This window comes from Oncorhynchus nerka, linkage group LG4 (genome assembly GCF_034236695.1).
Source record: "Oncorhynchus nerka isolate Pitt River linkage group LG4, Oner_Uvic_2.0, whole genome shotgun sequence".
Lineage (NCBI taxonomy): Eukaryota > Metazoa > Chordata > Actinopteri > Salmoniformes > Salmonidae > Oncorhynchus > Oncorhynchus nerka.
The window spans coordinates 11,075,188-11,098,562 of record NC_088399.1 but is presented as its reverse complement, the minus strand read 5'-3'; the positions used below and the strand labels follow the sequence as shown (position 1 = coordinate 11,098,562).

The 23,375-nt window shown below is 42.0% G+C and overlaps 2 protein-coding genes across 2 annotated transcripts; one reads left to right on the top strand and one right to left on the bottom strand.

Moving 5' to 3' along the window:
• Nucleotides 1–2,263: 2,263 nt before the first annotated feature.
• LOC115117925 (lysozyme C II) lies at nt 2,264–5,383 on the top strand. The gene is made up of 4 exons (XM_029646445.2): nt 2,264–2,453; nt 2,597–2,758; nt 4,337–4,415; nt 4,778–5,383. The coding sequence occupies exons 1-4, from the start codon at nt 2,327–2,329 to the stop codon at nt 4,842–4,844; spliced, it is 435 nt and encodes a 144-aa protein (XP_029502305.1). The 5' UTR covers nt 2,264–2,326; the 3' UTR covers nt 4,845–5,383.
• A 29-nt stretch (nt 5,384–5,412) lies between these two features.
• Nucleotides 5,413–22,732, bottom strand: pdzph1 (PDZ and pleckstrin homology domains 1). The gene is made up of 13 exons (XM_029646433.2): nt 22,467–22,732; nt 19,809–19,907; nt 17,015–19,240; nt 16,725–16,850; nt 15,822–15,986; nt 15,267–15,368; nt 14,827–14,937; nt 14,265–14,443; nt 9,008–9,165; nt 8,504–8,546; nt 8,046–8,235; nt 6,966–7,101; nt 5,413–6,502 (listed from the first exon to the last, which is right to left on the bottom strand). The coding sequence occupies exons 2-13, from the start codon at nt 19,870–19,872 to the stop codon at nt 6,403–6,405; spliced, it is 3,600 nt and encodes a 1,199-aa protein (XP_029502293.1). The 5' UTR covers nt 19,873–19,907; nt 22,467–22,732; the 3' UTR covers nt 5,413–6,402.
• Between the last annotated feature and the right edge of the window lie 643 nt (nt 22,733–23,375).

Here is a 23,375-nt window from a genome sequence, read left to right as displayed (position 1 = left end):
ATCGAGTGTAGGTTTTTTCAGAAGGGGTGCAACTCTCGCTCTCTTGAAGACGGAAGGGACGTAGCCAGCGGTCAGGGATGAGTTGATGAGCGAGGTGAGGTAAGGGAGAAGGTCTCCGGAAATGGTCTGGAGAAGAGAGGAGGGGATAGGGTCAAGCGGGCAGGTTGTTGGGCGGCCGGCCGTCACAAGACGCGAGATTTCATCTGGAGAGAGAGGGGAGAAAGAGGTCAGAGCACAGGGTAGGGCAGTGTGAGCAGAACCAGCGGTGTCGTTTGACTTAGCAAACGAGGATCGGATGTCGTCGACCTTCTTTTCAAAATGGTTGACGAAGTCATCTGCAGAGAGGAGGAGGGGGGAGGGGAGGAGGATTCAGGAGGGAGGAGAAGGTTGCAAAGAGCTTCCTAGGGTTAGAGGCAGATGCTTGGAATTTAGAGTGGTAGAAAGTGGCTTTAGCAGCAGAGAGAGAAGAGGAAAATGTAGAGAGGAGGGAGTGAAAGGATGTCAGGTCCGCAGGGAGGCGAGTTTTCCTCCATTTCCGCTCGGCTGCCCGGAGCCCTGTTCTGTGAGCTCGCAATGAGTCGTCGAGCCACGGAGCGGGAGGGGAGGACCGAGCCGGCCTGGAGGATAGGGGACATAGAGAGTCAAAGGATGCAGAAAGGGAGGAGAGGAGGGTTGAGGAGGCAGAATCAGGAGATAGGTTGGAGAAGGTTTGAGCAGAGGGAAGAGATGATAGGATGGAAGAGGAGAGAGTAGCGGGGGAGAGAGAGCGAAGGTTGGGACGGCGCGATACCATCCGAGTAGGGGCAGTGTGGGAAGTGTTGGATGAGAGCGAGAGGGAAAAGGATACAAGGTAGTGGTCGGAGACTTGGAGGGGAGTTGCAACGAGGTTAGTGGAAGAACAGCATCTAGTAAAGATGAGGTCGAGCGTATTTCCTGCCTTGTGAGTAGGGGGGGAAGGTGAGAGGGTGAGGTCAAAAGAGAGAGGAGTGGAAAGAAGGAGGCAGAGAGGAATGAGTCAAAGGTAGGCGTGGGGAGGTTAAAGTCGCCCAGAACTGTGAGAGGTGAGCCGTCCTCAGGAAAGGAGCTTATCAAGGTGGACATTATCGAACAAATCAAACATTTATGGTGGTTTGCTTTTTCCGTAAAGTTTTTAAAAAATCTGACACAGCGGTTGCATTAAGGAGAAGTTTATCTCTAATTCCATGTGTAACACTTGTATTTTCATCAACATTTAAGATGAGTATTTCTGTAACTTGATGTGGCTCTCTGCAAAATCAATGCATGTTTTAGAACTACTGAACGTAATGCGCCAATGTAAAATTAGATTTTTGATATAAATATGCACTTTAGCGAACAAAACATACATGTATTGTGTAACATGAAGTCCTATGAGTGTCATCTGATGAAGATCATCAAAGGTTAGTGATGAATTTTTCTCTCTATTTGTGCTTTTTGTGACTCCTCTTTTTGTCTGGAAAAATGGCTGGATTTTTCTGTGACTTGGTGGTGAACTAACATAATTGTTTGTGGTGCTTTCGCTGTAAAGTCCTCCTTGTCTATTCATATACTGTATTCAACAGATGCTCTTATCCAGAGCAATTAGAGTTAAGTGCCTTGCTCAAGGGCACCTCAACAGATGTTTTACCAAGTCGGCTCAGGGATTCGAACCAGCGACCTTTCAGTTACTGGCCCAACACTCATAACCGCTAGACTACCTGCCATTATGTGTACATATATTTCTATTCCGGTCTCTGACATTGCTCATTCTGATATTTCAGAATGTATGATTTTTCTGGATTATGTGTGTATTGTTTTTTCAATATTTTGTATTGCTAGGTATTACTGCACTGTTGGAGCTAGAAACACAAGCATTTCACTGAACCTGCGATAACATCTGCAAATCGGTGTATGCTACCAATAAAAGTTTATTTGATTTGATATATTGGGCATAATGATGATATTGAAAAATCCAGTACCTTAAATCTAATCTACTGGGCATAATGATGATACTCAATATGCAATTTTTAAACAGTGAATGAAGCCTTTGTCTTAAAAAATACCCACTATGCATTTAATACTGTATCTACTGTATCTAAATCATAAGCAAATAAAGTCTGCCTAACAAAAGTTTAAATGGGAAAACCCTCAGTTTCACAACCACTACTTTTTGCAGAAGCTATTGGCACATTTCTATTGTGTAAATAGTGCGATATCAATGTCTCTTTCATCCTGAGCCTTTATAAGGAAAGCTGAAGTTGACTTGGTCACACTTTTTAGAGACTTCTTTTCATCCAAACCATTAGACCTAGCTGTCTGTCTGTTCAGAATGAGAGCTGTTGTTGTTCTGCTGCTTGTGGCTGTGGCCAGTGCTAAGGTGTATGACAGATGTGAGCTGGCCAGAGCTCTGAAGGCATCCGGAATGGATGGCTACGCTGGAAACAGCCTGCCCAACTGTGAGTGATAATATACTTGATTGTGGTCTTTGAGGATGTGTGTGTGTGTGCATATGGTTGTATGTTTCTGAGCTCCAAAAATATCTTACCATAGCTAACCTTACACTGAGGATAATCCACCGCGTGACTATATGTCCTCTAAGGGGTCTGCCTGTCTAAATGGGAGTCGAGCTACAATACCCAGGCCACCAACCGCAACACCGACGGCTCCACCGACTATGGCATCTTCCAGATCAACAGCCGCTACTGGTGTGACGACGGACGTACCCCGGGGGCTAAGAACGTCTGTGGTATCCGCTGCAACCGTGAGTAGCCTGTCTACCGAATGGCATCACCTACATAGAGCATTACTTTTGACAAGAAATGTGCCGGGTTGAGGGCTATTGGCAGTGTACCCCTTGACTTATTCCACTTATTTTGTTGTGTTACAGCCTGAATTTAAATCGATTAAATAGAGATTTAGTGTCACTGGCCTACACACACAATACCGCATAATGTCAAAGTGTAGTTGGTCTGGAGTGCAAATTTGCTTAACAAGTCACATAAATTGTGTGCAATAATAGTGTTTAACATGATTTTTGAATAACTACCCCATCTCTGTACCCCCACACATACAATTATCTGTAAGGTCCTTCAGTTGACCAGCGAATTTCAAACACAGATTCAACCACAAACACCAAGAAGGTTTTCCAATGCCCTTGCAAAGAAGGGCACCTATTGGTAGATGGTTAAAAATAAATAAAAAGCAGACATGGATTATCCCTTTGAACATGGGGAAGTTATTAATTATACGTTGGATTGTGTATCAATACACCCATTCACTACAAAGATACAAGCGTCCTTCCTAACTCAGTTGCCGGAGAGGAAGGAAATCGCTCAGTGATTCCAATGGTTACTTTAATAAGTTACAGAGTTTAATGGCTGTGAAAACTGAGGATGAATCAACAACATTGTAGTTGCTCCACAATACTAACCTGAATGACAGTATGAAAAGAAGGAAGTCTGTACAGAATACAAATATTCTAAAACATGCATCCTGTTTGCAATAAGGCACTAAAGTAATACTACAATGTGGAAAATAATTCACTTTATGCCCTGAATACAAAGCGTTATGTTTGGGGGAAATCCAACACAACACATCACTGAGTACCACTCTTCATATTTTCAAGCATGTTATGGGTATGCTTGTCATTGGCAAGGACTAGGGAGTTTTTTAGGATAAAAAGAAACAGAAAAGAGCTAAACACAGGAAAAAGCCTGAAGGAAAATCCTAATCACATCCCTGATTACTTCCCCTTTATTTAGCCTCTGTGTTCATCAGTCCTTAGGTGTTATTGATTGTCTCTCACGTTCAGTACGCTTCCCATGTTTGTTCTTTTGTATCTGTTCCGTATTAAACTCACCTTCTGCACCTGCTTTCCGACTCCCAGCGTATACGTAACACTGGGAGACAAATATACCTTTCAGTCGGCCAAACATACACCGGAGTTGCTTACCAAGAAGACTCATTTTCCTGAGTGACATAGTTACAGTTTTGACTTAAATCAAACAACAAAATGTGTGTCTTAAATCACACAACAACAAAAAAACACAACAAAATGTGTAAAAGGTCAAGGGGTATTAATACTTTCTGAAGGCACTATAATGTTGATCTTACATAATTCGGATGTTACATTTGAATACAGTCAAAATGAGAATAAACAGACACTGGGGCTCCCGGTAAGCCTACTTCTCTATCCTAAACCCCGACCCAACGTACCTGCATTGTTTCATTGTACAGTAATCTGCTGCTGTTGTTGTTGTTGTTTTTCTAAGCTTTTGGTTCCTCCTGTTTCCCGTACGGTACTATGACTAAAGGTTTCCCTTCCTCTTACTTCTGACAGAGCTGCTAACTGATGACCTCACAGTGGCGATCCGTTGTGCCAAGCGTGTGGTGTTGGACCCGAACGGAATCGGGGCATGGTAAGGTGGCAGGTTTCCCTGAAAGTACTATGTTACAAAAACATTTCAGTGACAAAATAATTAGCCATACTTTATGTTACCTGTAGCCCAATATCACTCTACAAGGCTATGTATAAATGGGATAACCTGTAACAAATTAGCTCTCACCTTTTAGAATAATTTAAATGGTAAGAACTGCCTGTACATGGTAATTATCTAACTTAAATATTCCCTTAAAATTACCCTGAATTAATGCCTACGTAATGTAAACTGTTTCCAAGTCTTCTATCATCCTTCAATTCCACATTATGTTCTGTTGTCTTATATCTGATATGTAATGTCTATATATCAAATACCAACATGATGGTGTGTGTACATTTTAGGGTGGCTTGGCGCCTTCACTGTCAGAATCAGGACCTGAGGTCCTACGTGGCTGGCTGCGGGGTCTAAGACCATACTGGAGCAGCTGAACACTTCTCAAACCATTCTGAAGCAGACTTAACTAATAGGATGGATCCATTCTGTACTATCCATCAGCATCTGCAGCTTTAACTAGTAAACTTTCACATATTGATACATTTTAGATTTAAGCAATAAGGGCCTAGGGGTGTGGTATATGGCCAATATACCACGGCTAAAGGCTGTTGTTACGCACGACGACAACGCTGAGTGACTGGATACAGCCCTTAGTCTTGGTATATTGGCCATATACCACAAACCCCGAGTGCCTTATTGCTGTTATAAACTGGTTACCAATGTAATTAGAGCAGTAAAAATAAACGTTTTGTCATACCTGTGGTATACCACGGCTTTCAGCCAATCACCATTCAGGGGTCGAACCACCCAGTTTATAATACAAAGTAAATCACTAATAATCCGTTTTTTTGTGTCAAATGTATAATCATATATAATGTATAATATTACTTCATGTCAAATCAGTAAACAGCTCAACATGCTTACCCATAAAAATAAAACAAGTTCATGTTTTATTTGTTGTTGGTGTTGTGTAGCAATGATAGATGATAGAATTGTCTTATTATAGTCAAACTGTCATGTAATTTATTATGTATTTATTATTCAGCCAACATCATCATCTCTGAAATGGTGCAGTGCTGTATCACTAAGGAAGCTAACAGTATCAAAACATACAACAAGCCCATAGCAACCATTCAAAATCCTCCAGACAACCCCATCCATATCATATGTTTACTAATGCGTATAAAATGCATAATGCCAGAAACTCATTCAATTACCAAATACTTGCAGACTGTTCAGTGAGAATCTGGAGAAATTGTTGAATAAGCATAGCAGCAGATGAATTCTACAATTCAATTATTTCAAAATGTGAATTGATCTGTGAAAAACATTCTATCCTCTTTTCCAACATACTCTACAATACTCCAAGGTCTATTTAAAATAACAAATATTTCCCCCCCAATTTAAAAAAAATAAAGACTATGGACATCGTCAAAGTACACTGTTAGTTAAAGAGTAGTTTTCCCAAAGTGCCGGTAATCATTTTTCTGAAGTGAACATACTGTAAATGCCTTGAACAGCTGGTCGTCCAACAAGGGTAAGACTGGTCCCAGATCTGTGTGTTTGTCGTCTTGCATGATAATGTAAACAGACTGACACCCAGGGAAGAGTAAAGCGACCTGAAGTTAAACTGCATTGAAATACTTAAATTCCCATTCAATTTTCAGCTTTACATGGAATCCTTCAAGGGAACATCAAACATAACCAATATTAAAGGGATAGGTCACTCCAAAACTATTTTAGTATTTTGATCATAAGTTCACTGTTAATACAATCTCCCCAAAATTCCATTGTGCATGTCAGTAGTCAAGTTTTCAGTACAGAGTAAAAACTGTGGTGATGATGATGATGATATGTTTTGCATCATAGCAAGTTTTTGAGTAAAGGGATCCTTTAACATGCTTTTGGTTAAACCAAACCAGAAGCTAGAACAGTAAAGGTTGTTTGCGATGCGAGGAATTATCCATCGAGCTCACATTCTGGTCTCCTCTGGTGGTCGATTCATGTAGTCCTGAACGGCCTGATGGTATGGTAGCCATTTTTTCGCGGATGCTTTTATAGACAAGATCCATCTGTGAACATGAACTTCAGAATTGATTAATTATCCCAAAGGTATTTCCAAGCATACAGTATTATGTCATGTTAAAAAGCTGTGCCTTTATTCCTTCCTAAATCAATGCAATGAGAGTCTACTTTGTGTAAAATGTGTCAAAAGTTTAATTGTCACGTGCACAGAATACAACCCACTGGGCAACAACGGGTTAAATCAACATTGTTTCCAAGCATTTTCAACAACAAAAAGCGTTGAATCAAAGTGGAAACTTGTTTGGATTTGAAAGTCCTCAACGGAACAATGACACGGTGAGCTTTTTTGTTGATTTCACGTTGAATTCACATTAGTTGACAAATCAACCAAATGTAAATCAAAACTGGACATTGAAATGTTGTCTGTGCCCAGTGGGAACAGGTGTAAACAGTACAGTGAAATGCTTACTTAAAATGTGCCAACATGTGTAAAATGTGTGAACATCTCACCGTTTGTTTTCCATGGGGTTTTCAGCACAGAGATAGAAGGTTTTGAACTCTTCCGAAGGGGGTTTCAGTTCAATGGTGGATTTCTTGGATCCCAAGGACTGTTCCCTCACAGTGTACCCATGCAAGTAGATCCCTCCTGGAGGGAGTCATATATTTATTACAGTATTTAGCAGAGGAGGCTTCTAGAGGCAGTCAGATACTGTATATTACAGTATTTAGCAGAGGAGGCTTCTAGAGGCAGTCAGATACTGTATATTACAGTATTTAGCAGAGGAGGCTTCTAGAGGCAGTCAGATACGGTATATTACAGTATTTAGCAGAGGAGGCTTCTAGAGGCAGTCAGAAACTGTATATTACAGTATTTAGCAGAGGAGGCTTCTAGAGGCAGTCAGATACTGTATATTACAGTATTTAGCAGAGGAGGCTTCTAGAGGCAGTCAGATACTGTATATTACAGTATTTAGCAGAGGAGGCTTCTAGAGGCAGTCAGATACGGTATATTACAGTATTTAGCAGAGGAGGCTTCTAGAGGCAGTCAGATACTGTATATTACAGTATTTAGCAGAGGAGGCTTCTAGAGGCAGTCAGATACGGTATATTACAGTATTTAGCAGAGGAGGCTTCTCCAAGGAGTGCAAATAATGTCATGTAATGGGTTAAAAAACAAAACCTCGCTATTGACAACAAAAAAAGACCACACTAATTATGATCTCTGACATTGATTTCCATTCATTGACATATGGGTTAAACAGAATATGGTTTGTCATCTATTTATCATATAATCATACATTTATAATGTATATTTATCATCAATAACTCCTAATCAATTTTCCTAAATGGACAACGCAGTCTCCTCAGTGTCAACATTTTGGCGGCAGGTAGCCTAGTGGTTAGAGCGTTGGACTAGTAACCGAAGGTTGCAAGATGGAATCCCCGAGCTAAGTTAAAAATCTGTTGTTCTACCCTCGAACAAGGCAGTTCACTGTTCCTAGGCCGTCATTGAAAATAACTTGTTTAATGTTTAACTGACTTGCCTAGTTAAATAAAAACATCAAGGTGAGGCATGCCATCACAACATACCCAGAGCGTGTGTTGAACGGATGCCTGCGTAGAAGTAGAGACACCCGTCCTTCAGTGTACAGTAGTGCTGCACCCACGTGTCCTTGTTATTCCTGTCTATCTGGTGAAGCAGGCCCAGACACTCTGGGTTCTTCACGGCCAGTGGGGGGAGGCTGGCGTTGTGGCGAGTCACATCCACCCACACGTGATTCTGCCACATGAGAGGTCAGGGCAGGGATTAGTTCTATAGGCTATAGTCTCGGCATGGACAACAACATGCCTGATTTATTTGAATCATTCCCCCCAAAAGCCACCTTTGATTATATCCTCCACAGTTAAAAATATGCATGATGGAATGTAATAGTGTATTGTAGCGAGACAGAATTTCAAGAAAGATTGTATATTTTATTTTAGATTAGCTTGTAAGAATAACTGGATATAAATTCGACATGTTTTCCGTGTTTGACAACCATCCTTACCTGTGTTACAGGATGAACAGCTCTGTCCATGACATCCAACCACCTAAATGAATGAAAAACAGGTGAGCAATAACACAGATAATTATTTCAAATAAATAACTTGTTATTGGCGTTGTATGCACACTTTAGTGCTCTGCTACTTCCTGGTTTCTAAAATTCTAAAATGTCTCAAATCTAATTTCAGTTTGTGACTATAAGCAATGTATAGCATAGCCATAGAGAATCATGGTACCATCTAAACCACTGTGAAAAATATTTTAAATAACCCCAAATATTGTATTTTTAGCTGTTGTAGCTGATGTAAAAAATAAACCAAAAAAGGAAGGGAGAAGAAGCGTAGAAATACGGCACATAGAATAGATCTAGCACCTTATCATACTTTATTTTAATGAGAATGAATGATAGATCTATAACGTGCATTTCTATCTGAAATTAGTCTGGTCATACACAAAACTACATAAAAACGCAATAAACACTATGCAAGGACTACTACTCTATCGATACCTTTTCATCTCCAGGTTGGATGTAGCGGAGAAGTAGTACACTCGGTTGGCAGACAGGGGGCAGCACTTGAACACAAAGGGTTTCCCCAGGGAGGGGTCCCCTCCAACATCTGCTCCCTCTAGCTTAAAAGATGACAGAGCTCGCTTCCTCCCCTCATCCTGCAACAGAAATACACTGGCTGATTGTAAGTGAATAGTTGGTGTCTTGACTGTTAGAGTGGTGTCTTGAGGATGACTATTAAAGTGAAGGAGTGGTGTCTTGAGGATGACTATTAAAGTGAAGGAGTGGTGTCTTGAGGATGACTATTAAAGTGAAGGAGTGGTGTCTTGAGGATGACTGTTAGAGTGAAGGAGTGGTGTCTTGAGGATGACTGTTAGAGTGAAGGAGTGGTGTCTTGAGGATGGCTAATTGAGTGAAGGAGTGGTGTCTTGAGGATGACTAATTGAGTGAAGGAGTGGTGTCTTGAGGATGACTGTTAGAGTGAAGGAGTGGTGTCTTGAGGATGACTGTTAGAGTGAAGGAGTGGTGTCTTGAGGATCGCTAATTGAGTGAAGGAGTGGTGTCTTGAGGATGACTGTTAGAGTGAAGGAGTGGTGTCTTGAGAATGACTGTTAGAGTGAAGGAGTGGTGTCTTGAGGATGACTGTTAGAGTGAAGGAGTGGTGTCTTGAGGATGACTGTTAGAGTGAAGGAGTGGTGTCTTGAGGATGACTGTTAGAGTGAAGGAGTGGTGTCTTGAGGATGACTGTTAGAGTGAAGGAGTGGTGTCTTGAGGATCGCTAATTGAGTGAAGGAGTGGTGTCTTGAGGATGACTGTTAGAGTTAAGGAGTGGTGTCTTGAGAATGACTGTTAGAGTGAAGGAGTGGTGTCTTGAGGATGACTGTTAGAGTGAAGGAGTGGTGTCTTGAGGATGGCTAATTGAGTGAAGGAGTGGTGTCTTGTTGTGGACCATATCCCCCGTGCATCCCGCAAAGGCAGAGGTGTTGCTAACAAGTTTTCATCTTTTGAGCTTCTAGTCATGAAATCTATGCAGCCTACTCAATCACTTTTTATAGCTACTGTTTACAGGCCTCCTGGGCCATATACAGCGTTCCTCATTGAGTTCCCTGAATTCCTATCGGACCTTGTAGTCATAGCAGATAATTTTGGTGACTTTAATATTCACATGGAAAAGTCCACAGACCCACTCCAAAAGGCTTTCGGAGCCATCATCGACTCAGTGGGTTTTGTCCAACATGTCTCTGGACCTACTCACTGTCACAGTCATACTCTGGACCTAGTTTTGTCCCATGGAATAAATGTTGTGGATCTTAATGTTTTTCCTCATAATCCTGGACTATCGGACCACCATTTTATTACGTTTGCAATTGCAACAAATAATCTGCTCAGACCCCAACCAAGGAGCATCAAAAGTCGTGCTATAAATTCACAGACAACACAAGGATTCGTTGATGCCCTTCCAGACTCCCTCTGTCTACCCAAGGACATCAGAGGACAAAAATCCGTTAACCACCTAATCCAGGAACTCAATTTAACCTTGCGCAATACCCTAATACCCTGCACCCCTAAAAACTAAAAACATTTCTCATAAGAAACTAGCTCCCTGGTATACAGAAAATACCCGAGCACTGAAGCAAGCTTCCAGAAAATTGGAACGGAAATGGCGCCACACCAAACTGGAAGTCTTCCGACTAGCTTGGAAAGACAGTACCGTGCAGTATCGAAGAGCCCTTACTGCTGCTCGATCATCTTAATTTTCCAACTTAATTGAGGAAAATAAGAACAATCCAAAATTTATTTTTGATACTGTCGCAAAGCTAACTAAAAAGCAGCATTCCCCAAGAGAGGATGTCTTTCACTTCAGCAGTAATAAATTCACAAACCACTTTGAGGAAAAGATCATGATTATTAGAAAGCAAATTACGGACTCCTCTTTAAATCTGCATATTCCTTCAAAGCTCAGTTGTCCTGAGTCTGCACAACTCTGCCAGAACCAAGGATCAAGAGAGACACTCAAGTGATTTAGTACTATATCTCTTGATACAATGATGAAAATAATCATGGCCTCTAAACCTTCAAGCTGCATACTGGACCCTATTCCAATTAAACTTCTGAAAAAGCTGCTTCCTGTGCTCCTATGTTGAACATAATAAGCATCTCTCTATCCACCGGATGTGTACCAAACTCACTAAAAGTGGCAGTAATAAAGCCTCTCTTGAAAAACCAAACCTTGACCCAGAAAATATAAAAAACTATCGGCCTATATCGAATCTTCCATTCCTTTCAAAAATGTTAGAAAATGCTGTTGCGCAGCAACGCACTGCCTTCCTGAAGACAAACAATGTATACGAAATGCTTTAGTCTGGTTTTAGACCCCATCATAGCGCTGAGACTGCACTTGTGAAGGTGGTAAATGACCTTTTAATGGCATCAGACCGAGGCTTTGCATCTGTCCTCGTGCTCCTAGACCTTAGTGCTGCTTTTGATACCATCGATCAACACATTCTTTTGGAGAGATTGGAAACCCAAATTGGTCTACACGCACAAGTTCTGGCCTGGTTTAGATCTTATCTGTCGGAAAGATATCACTTTGTCTCTGTGAATGGTTTGTCCTCTGACAAATCATCTGTAAATTTTGGTGTTCCTCAAAGGTTCCGTTTTAGGACCACTATTGTTTTCACTATATATTTTACCTCTTGGGGATGTCATTTGAAAACATAATGTTAACTTTCACTGCTATGCGGACGACACACAGCTGTACATTTCAATGAAACATGGTGAAGCCCCAAAATTGCCCTCGCTTGAAGCCTGTGTTTCAGACATAAGGAAGTGGATGGCTGCAAACGTTCTACATTTAAACTCGGACAAAACAGAGACGCTTGTTCTAGGTCCCGAGAAACAAAGAGATCTTCTGTTGAATCTGATCAATTAATCTTAATGGTTGTACAGTCGTCTCAAATAAAACTGTGAAGGACCTCAACGTTACTTTGGACCCTGATCTCTCTTTTGACGAACATATCAAGACTGTTTCAAGGACAGCTTTTTTCCATATACTTAACATTGCAAAAATCAGAAATTTTCTGTCCAAAAATTATGCAGAAAAATTAATCCATGCTTTTGTTACTTCTCGGTTAGACTACTGCAATGCTCTACTTTCCGGCTACCCGGATAAAGCACTAAATAATCTTCAGTTAGTGCTAAATATGGCTGCTAGAATCCATCCTGACTAGAACCAAAAAATTTGATCATATTACTCCAGTGCTAGCCGCCCTACACAGGCTTCCTGTCAAGGCAAGGGCGGATTTCAAGGTTTTACTGCTAACCTACAAAGCATTACATGGGCTTGCTCCGACCTATCTCTCTGATTTGGTCCTGCCGTACATATCTACACGTACGCTACAGTCACAAGATGCAGGCCTCCTAATTGTCCCTAGAATTTCTAAGCAAACAGCTGGAGGCAGGGCTTTCTCCTATAGAGCTCCATTTTTATGGAATGGTCTGCCTACCCATGTGAGAGACGCAAACTCGGTCTCAACCTTTAAGTCTTTACTGAAGACTCATCTCTTCAGTGGGTCATATGATTGAGTGTAGTCTGGCCCCGGAGTGTGAAGGTGAACGGAAAGGCTCTGGAGCAACGAACCGCCCTTGCTGTCTCTGCCTGGCCAGTTCCCCTCTTTCCACTGGGATTCTCTGGCTCTAACCCTATTACAGGGGCTGAGTCACTGGCTTACTGGTGCTCTTTCATGCTGTCCCTAGGAGGGGTGCGTCACTTGAGTGGGTTGAGTCACTGATGTGATCTTCCTGTCTGGGTTGGCGCCCCCCCCCTTTGGGTTGTGCCGTGGCGGAGATCTTTGTGGGCTATACTCGGCCTTGTCTCAGGATGGTAAGTTGGTGGTTGAAGATATCCCTCTCGTGGTGTGGGGGCTGTGCTTTGGACAAGTGGGTGGGCTTATATCCTTCCTGATTGGCCCTGTCCGGGGGTATCATCGGATGGGGCCAAGTGTCTCCTGATCCCTCCTGTCTCAGCCTCTAGTATTTATGCTGCGGTAGTTTATGTGTCGGGGGGCTAGGGTCAATTTGTTATATCTGGAGTACTTCTCCTGTCTTATCCGGTGTCCTGTGTGAATTTAAGTATGTTCTCTCTAATTTTCTCTTTCTCTCTTTCTTTCTCTCTCTCGGAGGACCTGAGCCCTAGGACCATGCCTCAGGACTACCTGGCATGATGACTCCTTGCTGTCCCCAGTCCACCTGGCTGTGCTGCTGCTCCAGTTTCAACTGTTCTGCCTGTGATTATTATTATTTGACCATGCTGGTCATTTATGAACATTTGAACATCTTGGCCATGTTCTGTTATAATCTCCACCCGGCACAGCCAGAAGAGGACTGGCCACCCCTCATAGCCTGGTTCCTCTCTAGATTTCTTCCTAGGTTTTGGCCTTTCTAGGGAGTTTTTCCTAGCAACCGTGCTTCTACACCTGCATTGCTTGCTGTTTGAGTTTTAGGCTGGGTTTCTGTACAGCACTTTGAGATATCAGCTGATGTACGAAGGGCTATATAAATAAATTTGATTTGATTTGAGGATGACTGTTAGAGTGAAGGATTGGCGTCTTGAGGATGGCTAATTGAGTGAAGGAGTGGTGTCTTAAAGATGACTGTTAGAGTGAAGGAGTGGTGTCTTGAGGATTACTAATTGAGTTAAGGAGTGGTGTCTTGAGGATGACTAATTGAGTGAAGGAGTGGTGTCTTGAGGATGACTAATTGAGTGAAGGAGTGGTGTCTTGAGGATGACTAATTGAGTGAAGGAGTGGTGTCTTGAGGATTACTAATTGAGTGAAGGAGTGGTGCCATGTGTATGACTGTTAAGCCATGTTTATCTGGACACTCTTTCATCCACTTAAAGAGAATACCACAATCCACACATGTCATAGTTACTGTAGGCCCTTCAAAGAAAACTAATATCATACGTGACTTCCTGTTAATCGATTTCCAGGCGCAATTCACCTTTTCTAAATGAAACTTCTGGGAGAATATTGTTGTGGAATAAAATAGGGATAGTTCACCTCATAAGTAATGTTGTCCTACAGGGCCATTTACACAATACATAGTGTGGAATATAAAACAGCTTGACTGAAGAGCAATTATGAGGTATGCAAAATATCTGACAAACTTTGAATTTGAAATGTCCCTTTTAGATCCAAAACACAGGAGGCTAGTTTCTCTAAAGGCACGTTACGAGTTACCAGGATGCTGTGCTCACCTTTTTATGCCTGTAGTAGTACAGACAGCAGTCATGTCTGAGCACAAACCACCTCCTCCTCCAACCCTTGATCAGGCCAGACTGGGTGCGTTTATGGAGGTAGCCTCGGCAGGTAGGTCTGGGGGTGTTGGGGCCTCGACCGATGTCTGAGCCAATGGTCATAGTCAGGAGGTCTGGGCCTATCAAAAAACAAATAATAAGGGGATCCCATTCTCAATCACATACTAAAAAAACTAAACATGATAGCAAAATATTTGGCTTGTGAATAGGTACCTGATGGGCACTCCACAGGAGGCTGCTGAGGGGAGGACGGCTCATAATAATGTCTGGAACGGAGCGAATGGAATGGCATCAAACACATGGAAACCATGGAAACCATGTGTGTTTGATGTATTTGATACCATTCCAGAGATTCCGCTCCAGCCATTACCATGAGCCTGTCCTCCCAAATTAAGGTACCACCAACCTCCTGTGGTGCATTATCCTTTATAGCTAATTCTAACTACATACTTGTGCAGTACCATGATCTAGCAGTTAACATGTTGGCCTATTTTATTCTTACCTTGTCTTGCCAGGTCAGCTGCCTCAGAGTGGGGGATACTGGTGACATCGATCCCATTGACGGCCATGACGAAATCTCCCACCAATAGCCCCGCCTCCTCGGCTGCTCCATCTGAAACCAGAAGGGAGGAGCTTGGCTTTACAGCTGAGCTAGCAGTGTGGTTTGCTAGATACAGCCAATGGACACTTGCAGCAGTGAAAATATCTGTCAAAAACATCAAACGGCTTGGCAAATTGCTGCAGTGACACAAAATGTCTGCCTTAAAATGAAAAATATACTAATCAGTCTCTTTTAAAAGGATAGCAAATTCTTTGTTGATCAAACTGCATCTTTATCAAGCAAACAAAACAATTGAAAATATTGTCTGAGTAACCTTTGCTGTGCATTTACTAGCGTGATAAGATGCACATAGTACAAATACGGTACGCAAATGGCCTTACTTGTGTCGACCTCTGTGACCACAATAGGTTTGGAAAACTGTATTCTGAACCCCCAGGGGTACTCTCCCATTCCTTTCCAAATCTTGACCGTCCTCTCACGAACTGCAGAGAGAAGAACCAATTAGTAGTAGTAGTAAAAATATGAAAATGTATGCACTCACTATTGCAAGTCGCTCTGGATAAGAGTGTCTGCTAAATGACTAGAATGTACATGTAGAAGTAACATCAGTAGTGGTAGTAGTAGTATTTGTTTTACAGGACCTCCTTAGATATTTTAGTAAAATTTTCTTGACAGTACAGCGGGAAAGGTAGAGAGGGAGACAAATAGTATGGCCATAGACATAGGGTGGCCAACACACGGCTCAAACCTCGGTTGCCAGGTGATATACATCGGACAGAGTTGGGAGCTTAGAACGCTATGCCAAACTCTGGCACGTTGATTATTTTCTTAAAGAAGATTTTAACATGTTAACTGATTTTCAATCTCTGAATTGACTGACTTTATTGGAGAAGGCCCCAACACCGTGACGTAAGACATGTAGAAAGGTGTCCTACTTGTGACAGTTCGAGGTTGGAGACCAGGAGGAACTGGCCCAGCAGTCGGACTGACTTCGTCTCCACTGTAAATCCATGAGGCACAGTGGAAGGTTTCTGTGTAGAAACCCTTATCTCCAAGGTCCCTTGTTGCCATGTCAACAGAACGACTGTCTTCTGAAATTCCTACACAGTGACATAAGCACACATAGAATGGCATGACATGACATGACATGACATTCCATTACTAGTTTTTCCGAAACAAGTTTTCTGTTAATGACTTATACATCATTGGTTCCGGTATTCCAGAAAAGTCAAAGTGATAGCATCTGACATAAATAACCACAACAACAACAACATGTTTAGTTCACGGAGTTCTGTTTTATTTTTAAAAAGTGGGCGCATTTCGACTTTCGACTTCGTCAAAGCTTGCTTTTTTTGTGGGGGGGAGGGGTGTTGGGCACCGTTCTTTGTGGGAACGTAGGCCTTCCGTCAGCAGGTGCAATCTGAAAAACAACAAATTGTAAAGTAGGTGGAATTGTTGTATTTTTTTCCCAGATTGCACCTGTTGATGAAAGTCAAAACACATAAGCTTTTTTGAAATAAAAAAAGAGCATGAGGTAAAAAACGTAGTTGTGCTTATTTATGGGAGATGCCGTTGCCTTCCCGTTTCTGCAATACCTACAATAGATTTACAATGACTACACCCAAATCACCCCAATTGTGAAAACCTCTGGTATCGCTGACACACCTAAAATACGACTTATATCATATTCTATCTCTTGTTCACACAGTTCTGATTGCCTTGTTATGTCTGGTTATAGCAATAAAGGCATACCACTCAATATCTGTGTTGTGGCTGGTTATAGACCAACAAATGAAAGCTGTGTCTGGTTCTAGATTAGGGGACATTAGGGTGCCTACCTGACTCCTCATTGATGCTGCTGGTTAGGGAACTTCCTCCTATAGAGCTCCATTGCTTGCTGTCCTTGAAGAGATTCCGTCTCTTAGCCCAGTGCTCGGGGCCGTTGTCCTTGACCTCTAAGGAGGCTTCAGAAAATAAATAAAGGATACCCATATGAGAACACTTTCTGACCCCCTTATATCATCTAAACCAAATGATTGAATCTGGTGGTCCCTCTGGGACAAGTGGGGATTTGGAATCAATGTCTTAGGCTATGATTAGTGAAAAACCTGAGATTGGTACAACTCACATTTGGACACACTTTGTTTTTCCGCTGTAGAATCTGTCTGATATAGCTTGGGCTTCCAATTGCTTTCTGTCTCTTGGTCTTGAGATTCATGATCTGGACTGGGTGCCTCTGCAATTTCCATACCTGAATCCTCTACAATCTGGTATTTTGGAGGAGGTTCTTTCCCCTCCTCGATCTGTGAAAGAGTAGGGCTGGAGATGCTAGCTCTTACAGATTGAGACCTTTTGGGCGTTAGTCTAACTTCCTCTGTAGCTTTACTTGTGATTCCCGAGTCCATCTCCATGTTCAGTATGGGGAACACAGACCGTGCCTCTGGAATTACGTTGGAGGTGTCCCAGTGGGGACTATTCAGTGCTGCGCTCTCTGCTAGTTTGGAGACACTCTGCAAGACCCTTTGCTCAGTGCTCCCTGTTGTTATGGCCATGACTGATCCTCTTCGCCGCATGGATTGAAGATTGGGAACTGAATTCTCTTGGGATGACAGTTTGGAAAGGGAGGGAGGGAAGACCTGAATGAGCAGGTCCCTCTGAGTGAGCTCCTCCATCGTGGGATCTAGGCTGTGGTCCTCCACTTCCCCCATGTCTTCATCAAAGCCGCTCTCTGCCACCTCGATCTGCTCCACTCCGAAAGCCATGTCCACCAATGCATTCCCTCCAAAGTCCAGGTCGGGTCCTCTGGATTCTTCACATGGTAGGTGCCTTGGCTCTGGTAACTGGAAGACCTCCTCTACAGCCTCCTCGGACGTAGATGCATATGACGGATTGATCAGTTCTTGCTGTGTCTCGAAGTGGCTGTTTGCATTGCTGGAGCTGGGTCTGTAACTGTAGCTGCTTTGGGAGGATTTACGTCTCAATGCACTAAAGGGACAAAGCCTCTCATCTTCCTGGTGGTCTGCTGTCAGTCTGCTTAGTCTCTCTGCTTGAAGCGGAAGGGACTCCATAATGTAAGAGGAGATGGTGCCAGACGAAAAAGACTCTCTTCCCTCCCACGAAGGTAGGCCCTCCTGCATTTGACTTGGTTCTTCTTTCACCCCGGGGAAAGTCCGCCGCCTCTTCGTCGGCTTTTGTAGATAACTGGACGACAGGCAGGTTTTGCATTCTACGGTAGCTATGCTATTGTTACGCATCTGGGTCTTCATCTCGTGGTTTTGGATGAAGTCTTTGGTGTAACTGGACCTGTTCACTGACAATGGTGGTCTCATGAACATGGGTTCATAGTTGTCTGATTCCGATACGCTGTCGAAGAAAGATGCCAAATGGGCACTGTCTTCACCATCAAGTGAGTAGGGGCAACCAGAGTCTTTATGGTGCCTCATGGAGGGTGGTGGACTGAATACCCATTGCTGCTTGTCCATAGTACAACAAGCTCCAATCTGACAGGAAGCTATGTCTTCGGTAAGGTCTGCCAGGGATTCATATTTATGGTCGGAAAACTCACATGGTGGGGGAATGTCACACAGTGCATCTGTGCTTTTCCAGAAGTCAGACAAAGGGGGTGGGCTGGAGGACCCACCTGCCAATGTGAAGTCGGTGTCATTGTTGCTGGGCGAACGGTGAAAAGCAAATGGATCATCACAGCAGCTTTTGCGGCAGGCCAATTCCCCACAACACCTTGAGGCAATGCTATGTCTTTCTGTGAACTCTGCATCCTTGCTGCTTTCTGGAACGCTAAATTCGTAGTTGTGCTTCCTGTTTTGACTGTGGACTGTGATGTTTACATTTGGGTTTAGAGTCCATGACTGCTGAATTAAATCATTATTTGGACCGAGTCTCAACTCACGTTGACTCTGGACACAAGGCTCTCCGGTAGCCCCCTGTTGACTTTCGAACACATATACTGTCTTGATCCCTGAGTTATCGGAGTGTAGAATTTCTTGAATTTCAAACTTCATGTTCGAGCCAATACGAGAGTGCTGAAAGATGATTTTTGAAGATGACGGTTGCAAATTGTCAATGGTTACCAAAGTTGTGAATTTCACCCCCCTGTCTATGTTCTCTTGCTTTGCGATGCTAGGTGGCCTTTTGTTTCGAGAGGACTCCCCTTGACTGTCTCGCCTGACTTTTTTCTCTTTGCTTGGAATCTCACTGTATTTTCCCTCTTCATCAGAGTCTGACAAAATATTTTCTTTGCGTAATGATTGAATTTCTCCTTTCTCAGTGATATCATCCTGGCAAACCACACTGTTACTTTTGTTTTGTTTTTGAAAAACGCATTGAGAGGCACTCTCTGTAAGGAAGACAAAAAATGAATACACCTTAACATTTAGCCTACATCAAAAACTACAACAGCAACTATTAAGACCACTGTACGGCCACAATGCCATAGACAACCTATGAGACTGAGGAACTAAATCTCTCAAAAGGTATCTAAAAGGTTGATCCCTTCTATTTACCCTGAGATTGAATTAATTAAATACATTGTAGTGAGGATTGTGGTTGAATATTTTCCAACTCTTGCATTTGGTGTAAAGCTTATAGGCCTCGTGGCTGCTGAGACATCCTCATATACACTACTGACCCTTTTCTGTCAAGCCTTTCTCTCAAGCTCAATTTGACAAAATGGTACCTTATCACAATGTGTGGGATTCATTCCAAGATGGAGCCTCTTTGGCTCTTGTCCATTAGCTGTGGTTACATAGACGAGACCACAGTAATCCTCACCTGCTCCGACTGGCCAAACAGTGTGGCAGGCTTAATAGTGAAGGTGTGGGTGCATGGGCCGGGCGTGACTCAGCCAGCCATGACAGGATTAACCCCATTTCTCTAAAGGATCCGCCCCAATAACCTCCACTCACGTTTACTGCTGGCGGGGCTCTTCCTCCTCCGACTGTTCCTCCTCCTGCTCCCGCGACGACTCATTTTTCCCTAGGCCTCAGCCTCCAATTTCCCGTACACTGCAACAGACAATTACAAAATCATGAACAACTTTATTGTTCATTGGCTGTTTAACCCAATTAGTCCCACCATGATGCCGGCGTGATTTGGACTTTGTGTGTTTGACTTTTGAGTTGTACCTTTTGGATTAGTCTATTTCTTATGCATCCGTTGGTACCCGACCATTAGTCTGTGTGATTAAAGAGGGTTGAGCTGGAGAGGTGTTTGTGAGACAAAGGGCAGTGTTTTACAAAATCGTCCGTGGAGTCCGAATGGCACATGTAATATGTTTTGCACTGTGAAGCTCACAAGCTACACAAGTGTCGTTAGAAGGTCAGGGGGTTTTCTACACATAGAAGATCATAGAATCCCTAGGACATAATGTCTATAATACTATAATAAGCTCTGGTGATTTGCTGTCACATTTGCTGTCACATTTGCTGTCACAAATCACCAAACTCCACACAGTTGTTACTGACTAGTTGGTTATTAATTTCCCACTGAGCAAACAATTTCCGTATAAATGTCTTTCTATCACATTTTTGCTTTGGCTGACCTTATTTTTTAAGGTTATTCTGAAAATAAAATGGTAAAAACACTTCATTGTAAGGCTAAATATAAGGGCTATATAAAATATACATTTAAGTCAAATAAATGAAAAAGGCCATTTTTGCTGGGGCTCTCAAGACTGATAGGGTTAAAAGTAATAACAGAATGAACAGTGTTTATATACTGTAGTGAATTCTGGGGGTAGCCCTGAACGGGAGTCCAACCTAGAGTCCAACACCTTAGCCATTATTCAAAACAAAAATCTGAACAGATTGACAAGCTCGCTAGGTGTTTGGTTAAGATTGCAAATCAAAACCAAAATATTGATTATGATGCATGCAACATACCAATCTCTGAGTGTTTGATTAGAATTGTCTCTCAAAAAACAGCGGCACATCTACAGCAACCGTAGCGTTGGTACTGTTATTGATAAAATTGTAGGCCGAACATTTCCACACCAATAGATTATTATAAAGCAGTAGGAAACGGACAGAAAACTGTTTTCCTGATGTGATCATGTTGCATATATTTTTTTATTTTATCTTTATTTAACTAGGCAAGTCAGTTAAGAACAAATTCTTATTTTCAATGATGGCCTAGGAACAGTGGGTTAACTGCCTGTTCAGGGGCAGAAGGACAGATTTGTACCTTGTCAGCTCGGGGATTCGAACTTGCAACCTTTCGGTTACTAGTCCAACACTCTAAACACTAGGCTACCCTGCCGCCCCTATATGTGATAGTTGGTGTGAAATCCTACTGTCATCTTAAATTAAGGCTTAATGTCCACTCTCTCGTGCTGGCATAGGAAATAGGTATCTATCTCCCTGATTATGCTCAGGTCCAAAATGACAGATTTATTCAACCACTGAATGAGCCCAGAATTTTAAAAAGCATCACAATTGATGCAAAGAATTGATGTACCATACATTTATAAAAAATGTTTTTAAGATAAATTGGCTTAATTTAGGCCAAACTGCTTGACATGAATGTAATGTAATGTCTTGTCATCTCACCTCGTGTAATGTCAGCATTAGATAAGGATGTAATGTCGATCGTGATACAGCCAAAAATGCATATAAAATATTGACTCATTTTCAGATTAAACAAGAATTGAATGAAATGTAATCCATTGAGTAGAATTACCCAACACCAGGAAAGAGCAGATAGCCTTCGCCACCCATATGCACATTTCATACTTACCTGGAAATATATATTATCACTATTTCCAAAAGACCTGGAATTGGGGTCAATTCCACAAATTCAATTCTAATTCAATTCTATCTCCCTGTAAATTACATTGAATTCAATTCCAGGTCAGTCTTTGAATTCAGATATAAGTTAATTCTTCTGAATTCCAATGTTAGGTCAATTCCAAATATTGAAATTATCCCCAACAATTCCACAAATTCAAATTCACTTCCTTCAGCCTTTCAGGCTGATCATGTCACTTCAGACAGCCTAGCTATACTGAAAATATAGTGATACAGGTTAATTAAAATATAGTGATATGATTAAAAACACATCCTACAATACATTTTTGATACTATGTGCACTAATTTCATTAACTGTGAAATGTAGAAAATTTGAATTACAATTAAATTAAATACCAAAGATTTGATGTTTTTGCAATTCCAATTCAATTTCAATTCCATAACTTGAAGATTTGTGAAATTTAAAGTTAATTCAACGTACATTTTCCAACTAATAAGTGAATTCAATAATTGAATTGGAATTTCAAATTAAATTGCAATTGACCCCAACCCTTATACACGGTAACATTTAGCATGCTTTACTGAATCAGTTATTCATTTTAATGGTAAGAAACACATTTCCTCTAGAATCCCAGATTCCCAATACACTCCATTTTATTCTCCGTGACCATTTTCAATGCCTTCCGTTACATTCTCAGGTGAGCTATCTGCATTCCTGGCATACACAACCTATATCTCAGAGACTCCGATGCAATGAACAACCAAGTAAATGCACTAACTTACCCCTGAATGAACAACCAAGTAAATGCACTAACTTACCCCTGAATAAATATGTCCAGAAAGGGGATATTCTTTTTCATATAGAATAGTCTGTCAAGTTGAAGAGCGTTAGTCATATAGGGCATATCTTTCACAAAGACGCCACATGACCCGTGCACCTAAGACGGCTCCACTTCTTAATGTTTCTATTCCTGCAGCTAAAGCAGCTTAATGCATGTAATCTCATGAACCACTTGTGATGTCAGTGTGAAGCTGAAGTCTATTCAGTTGCCTTTGTCTACAGAATCACATCGTTAATAAAAAGAGGACTATCACACGTACAAGCTGAAACTTTTCATTTAAACTGGACAGATCAGGACTAATCAGATTTATGGTGGTTAATGAATGTGGGAAACATCAACTTTGGGGTCAGATTCATGACTAGGGCTAGTTGAGGGTAAGGTCGTTGATTGGCTCTCGTCCAGTCTCGACAAGTCAACAGAGATAAATAGGAAATTATTGCAGCCTTGTAACCATTGCAGAGCTCACCAGTGTATAACTGAGTTCTAAACATACACTACCACTCAAAAGTTTGGGATCACTTATAATTTTCCCGCAAAACACACATCAACAGTGAAGTGGCGACTTCGGGAGGCTGGCCTTCTAGGCAGAGTTCCTCTGTCCAGTGTCTGTGTTCTTTTGCCCATCTTAATATTTTATTTTTATTGGCCAGTCTGAGATATGGCTTTTTCTTTGCAACTCTGCCTAGAAGGCCAGCATCCTGGAGGCACCTCTTCACTGTTGCACGTTGGCCAATAGAACCGATGGTAGTGGTGATTTCGGCCTGGTCTTCGCCCCCTTTATCTCCGTCTTTTCTTCACGCGAATGACGGTGATTTCGGCCTGGTCTTCGGGAAGCAGTTTATCCTTCGCGTCGGAATCATAAAAAATAAAAAATCTTTGTCCAGTT

What these genes read in the sequence shown, in the direction of transcription:
- pdzph1 (XM_029646433.2), bottom strand. Translation starts at nt 19,872, where the DNA reads ATGAGTCGTCGCGGGAGCAGGAGGAGGAACAGTCGGAGGAGGAAGAGC. An exon ending in GAGCCCCGCCAGCAGTAAAC is followed by an intron (nt 19,241 to 19,808) that starts GTGAGTGGAGGT and finishes TCTTCCTTACAG; the next exon opens with AGAGTGCCTCTCAATGCGTT. An exon ending in CAGCATCAATGAGGAGTCAG is followed by an intron (nt 15,987 to 16,724) that starts GTAGGCACCCTA and finishes GTCACTGTGTAG; the next exon opens with GAATTTCAGAAGACAGTCGT.
- LOC115117925 (XM_029646445.2), top strand. Translation starts at nt 2,327, where the DNA reads ATGAGAGCTGTTGTTGTTCTGCTGCTTGTGGCTGTGGCCAGTGCTAAG. An exon ending in TGGAAACAGCCTGCCCAACT is followed by an intron (nt 2,454 to 2,596) that starts GTGAGTGATAAT and finishes ATGTCCTCTAAG; the next exon opens with GGGTCTGCCTGTCTAAATGG. An exon ending in CTGTGGTATCCGCTGCAACC is followed by an intron (nt 2,759 to 4,336) that starts GTGAGTAGCCTG and finishes TACTTCTGACAG; the next exon opens with AGCTGCTAACTGATGACCTC.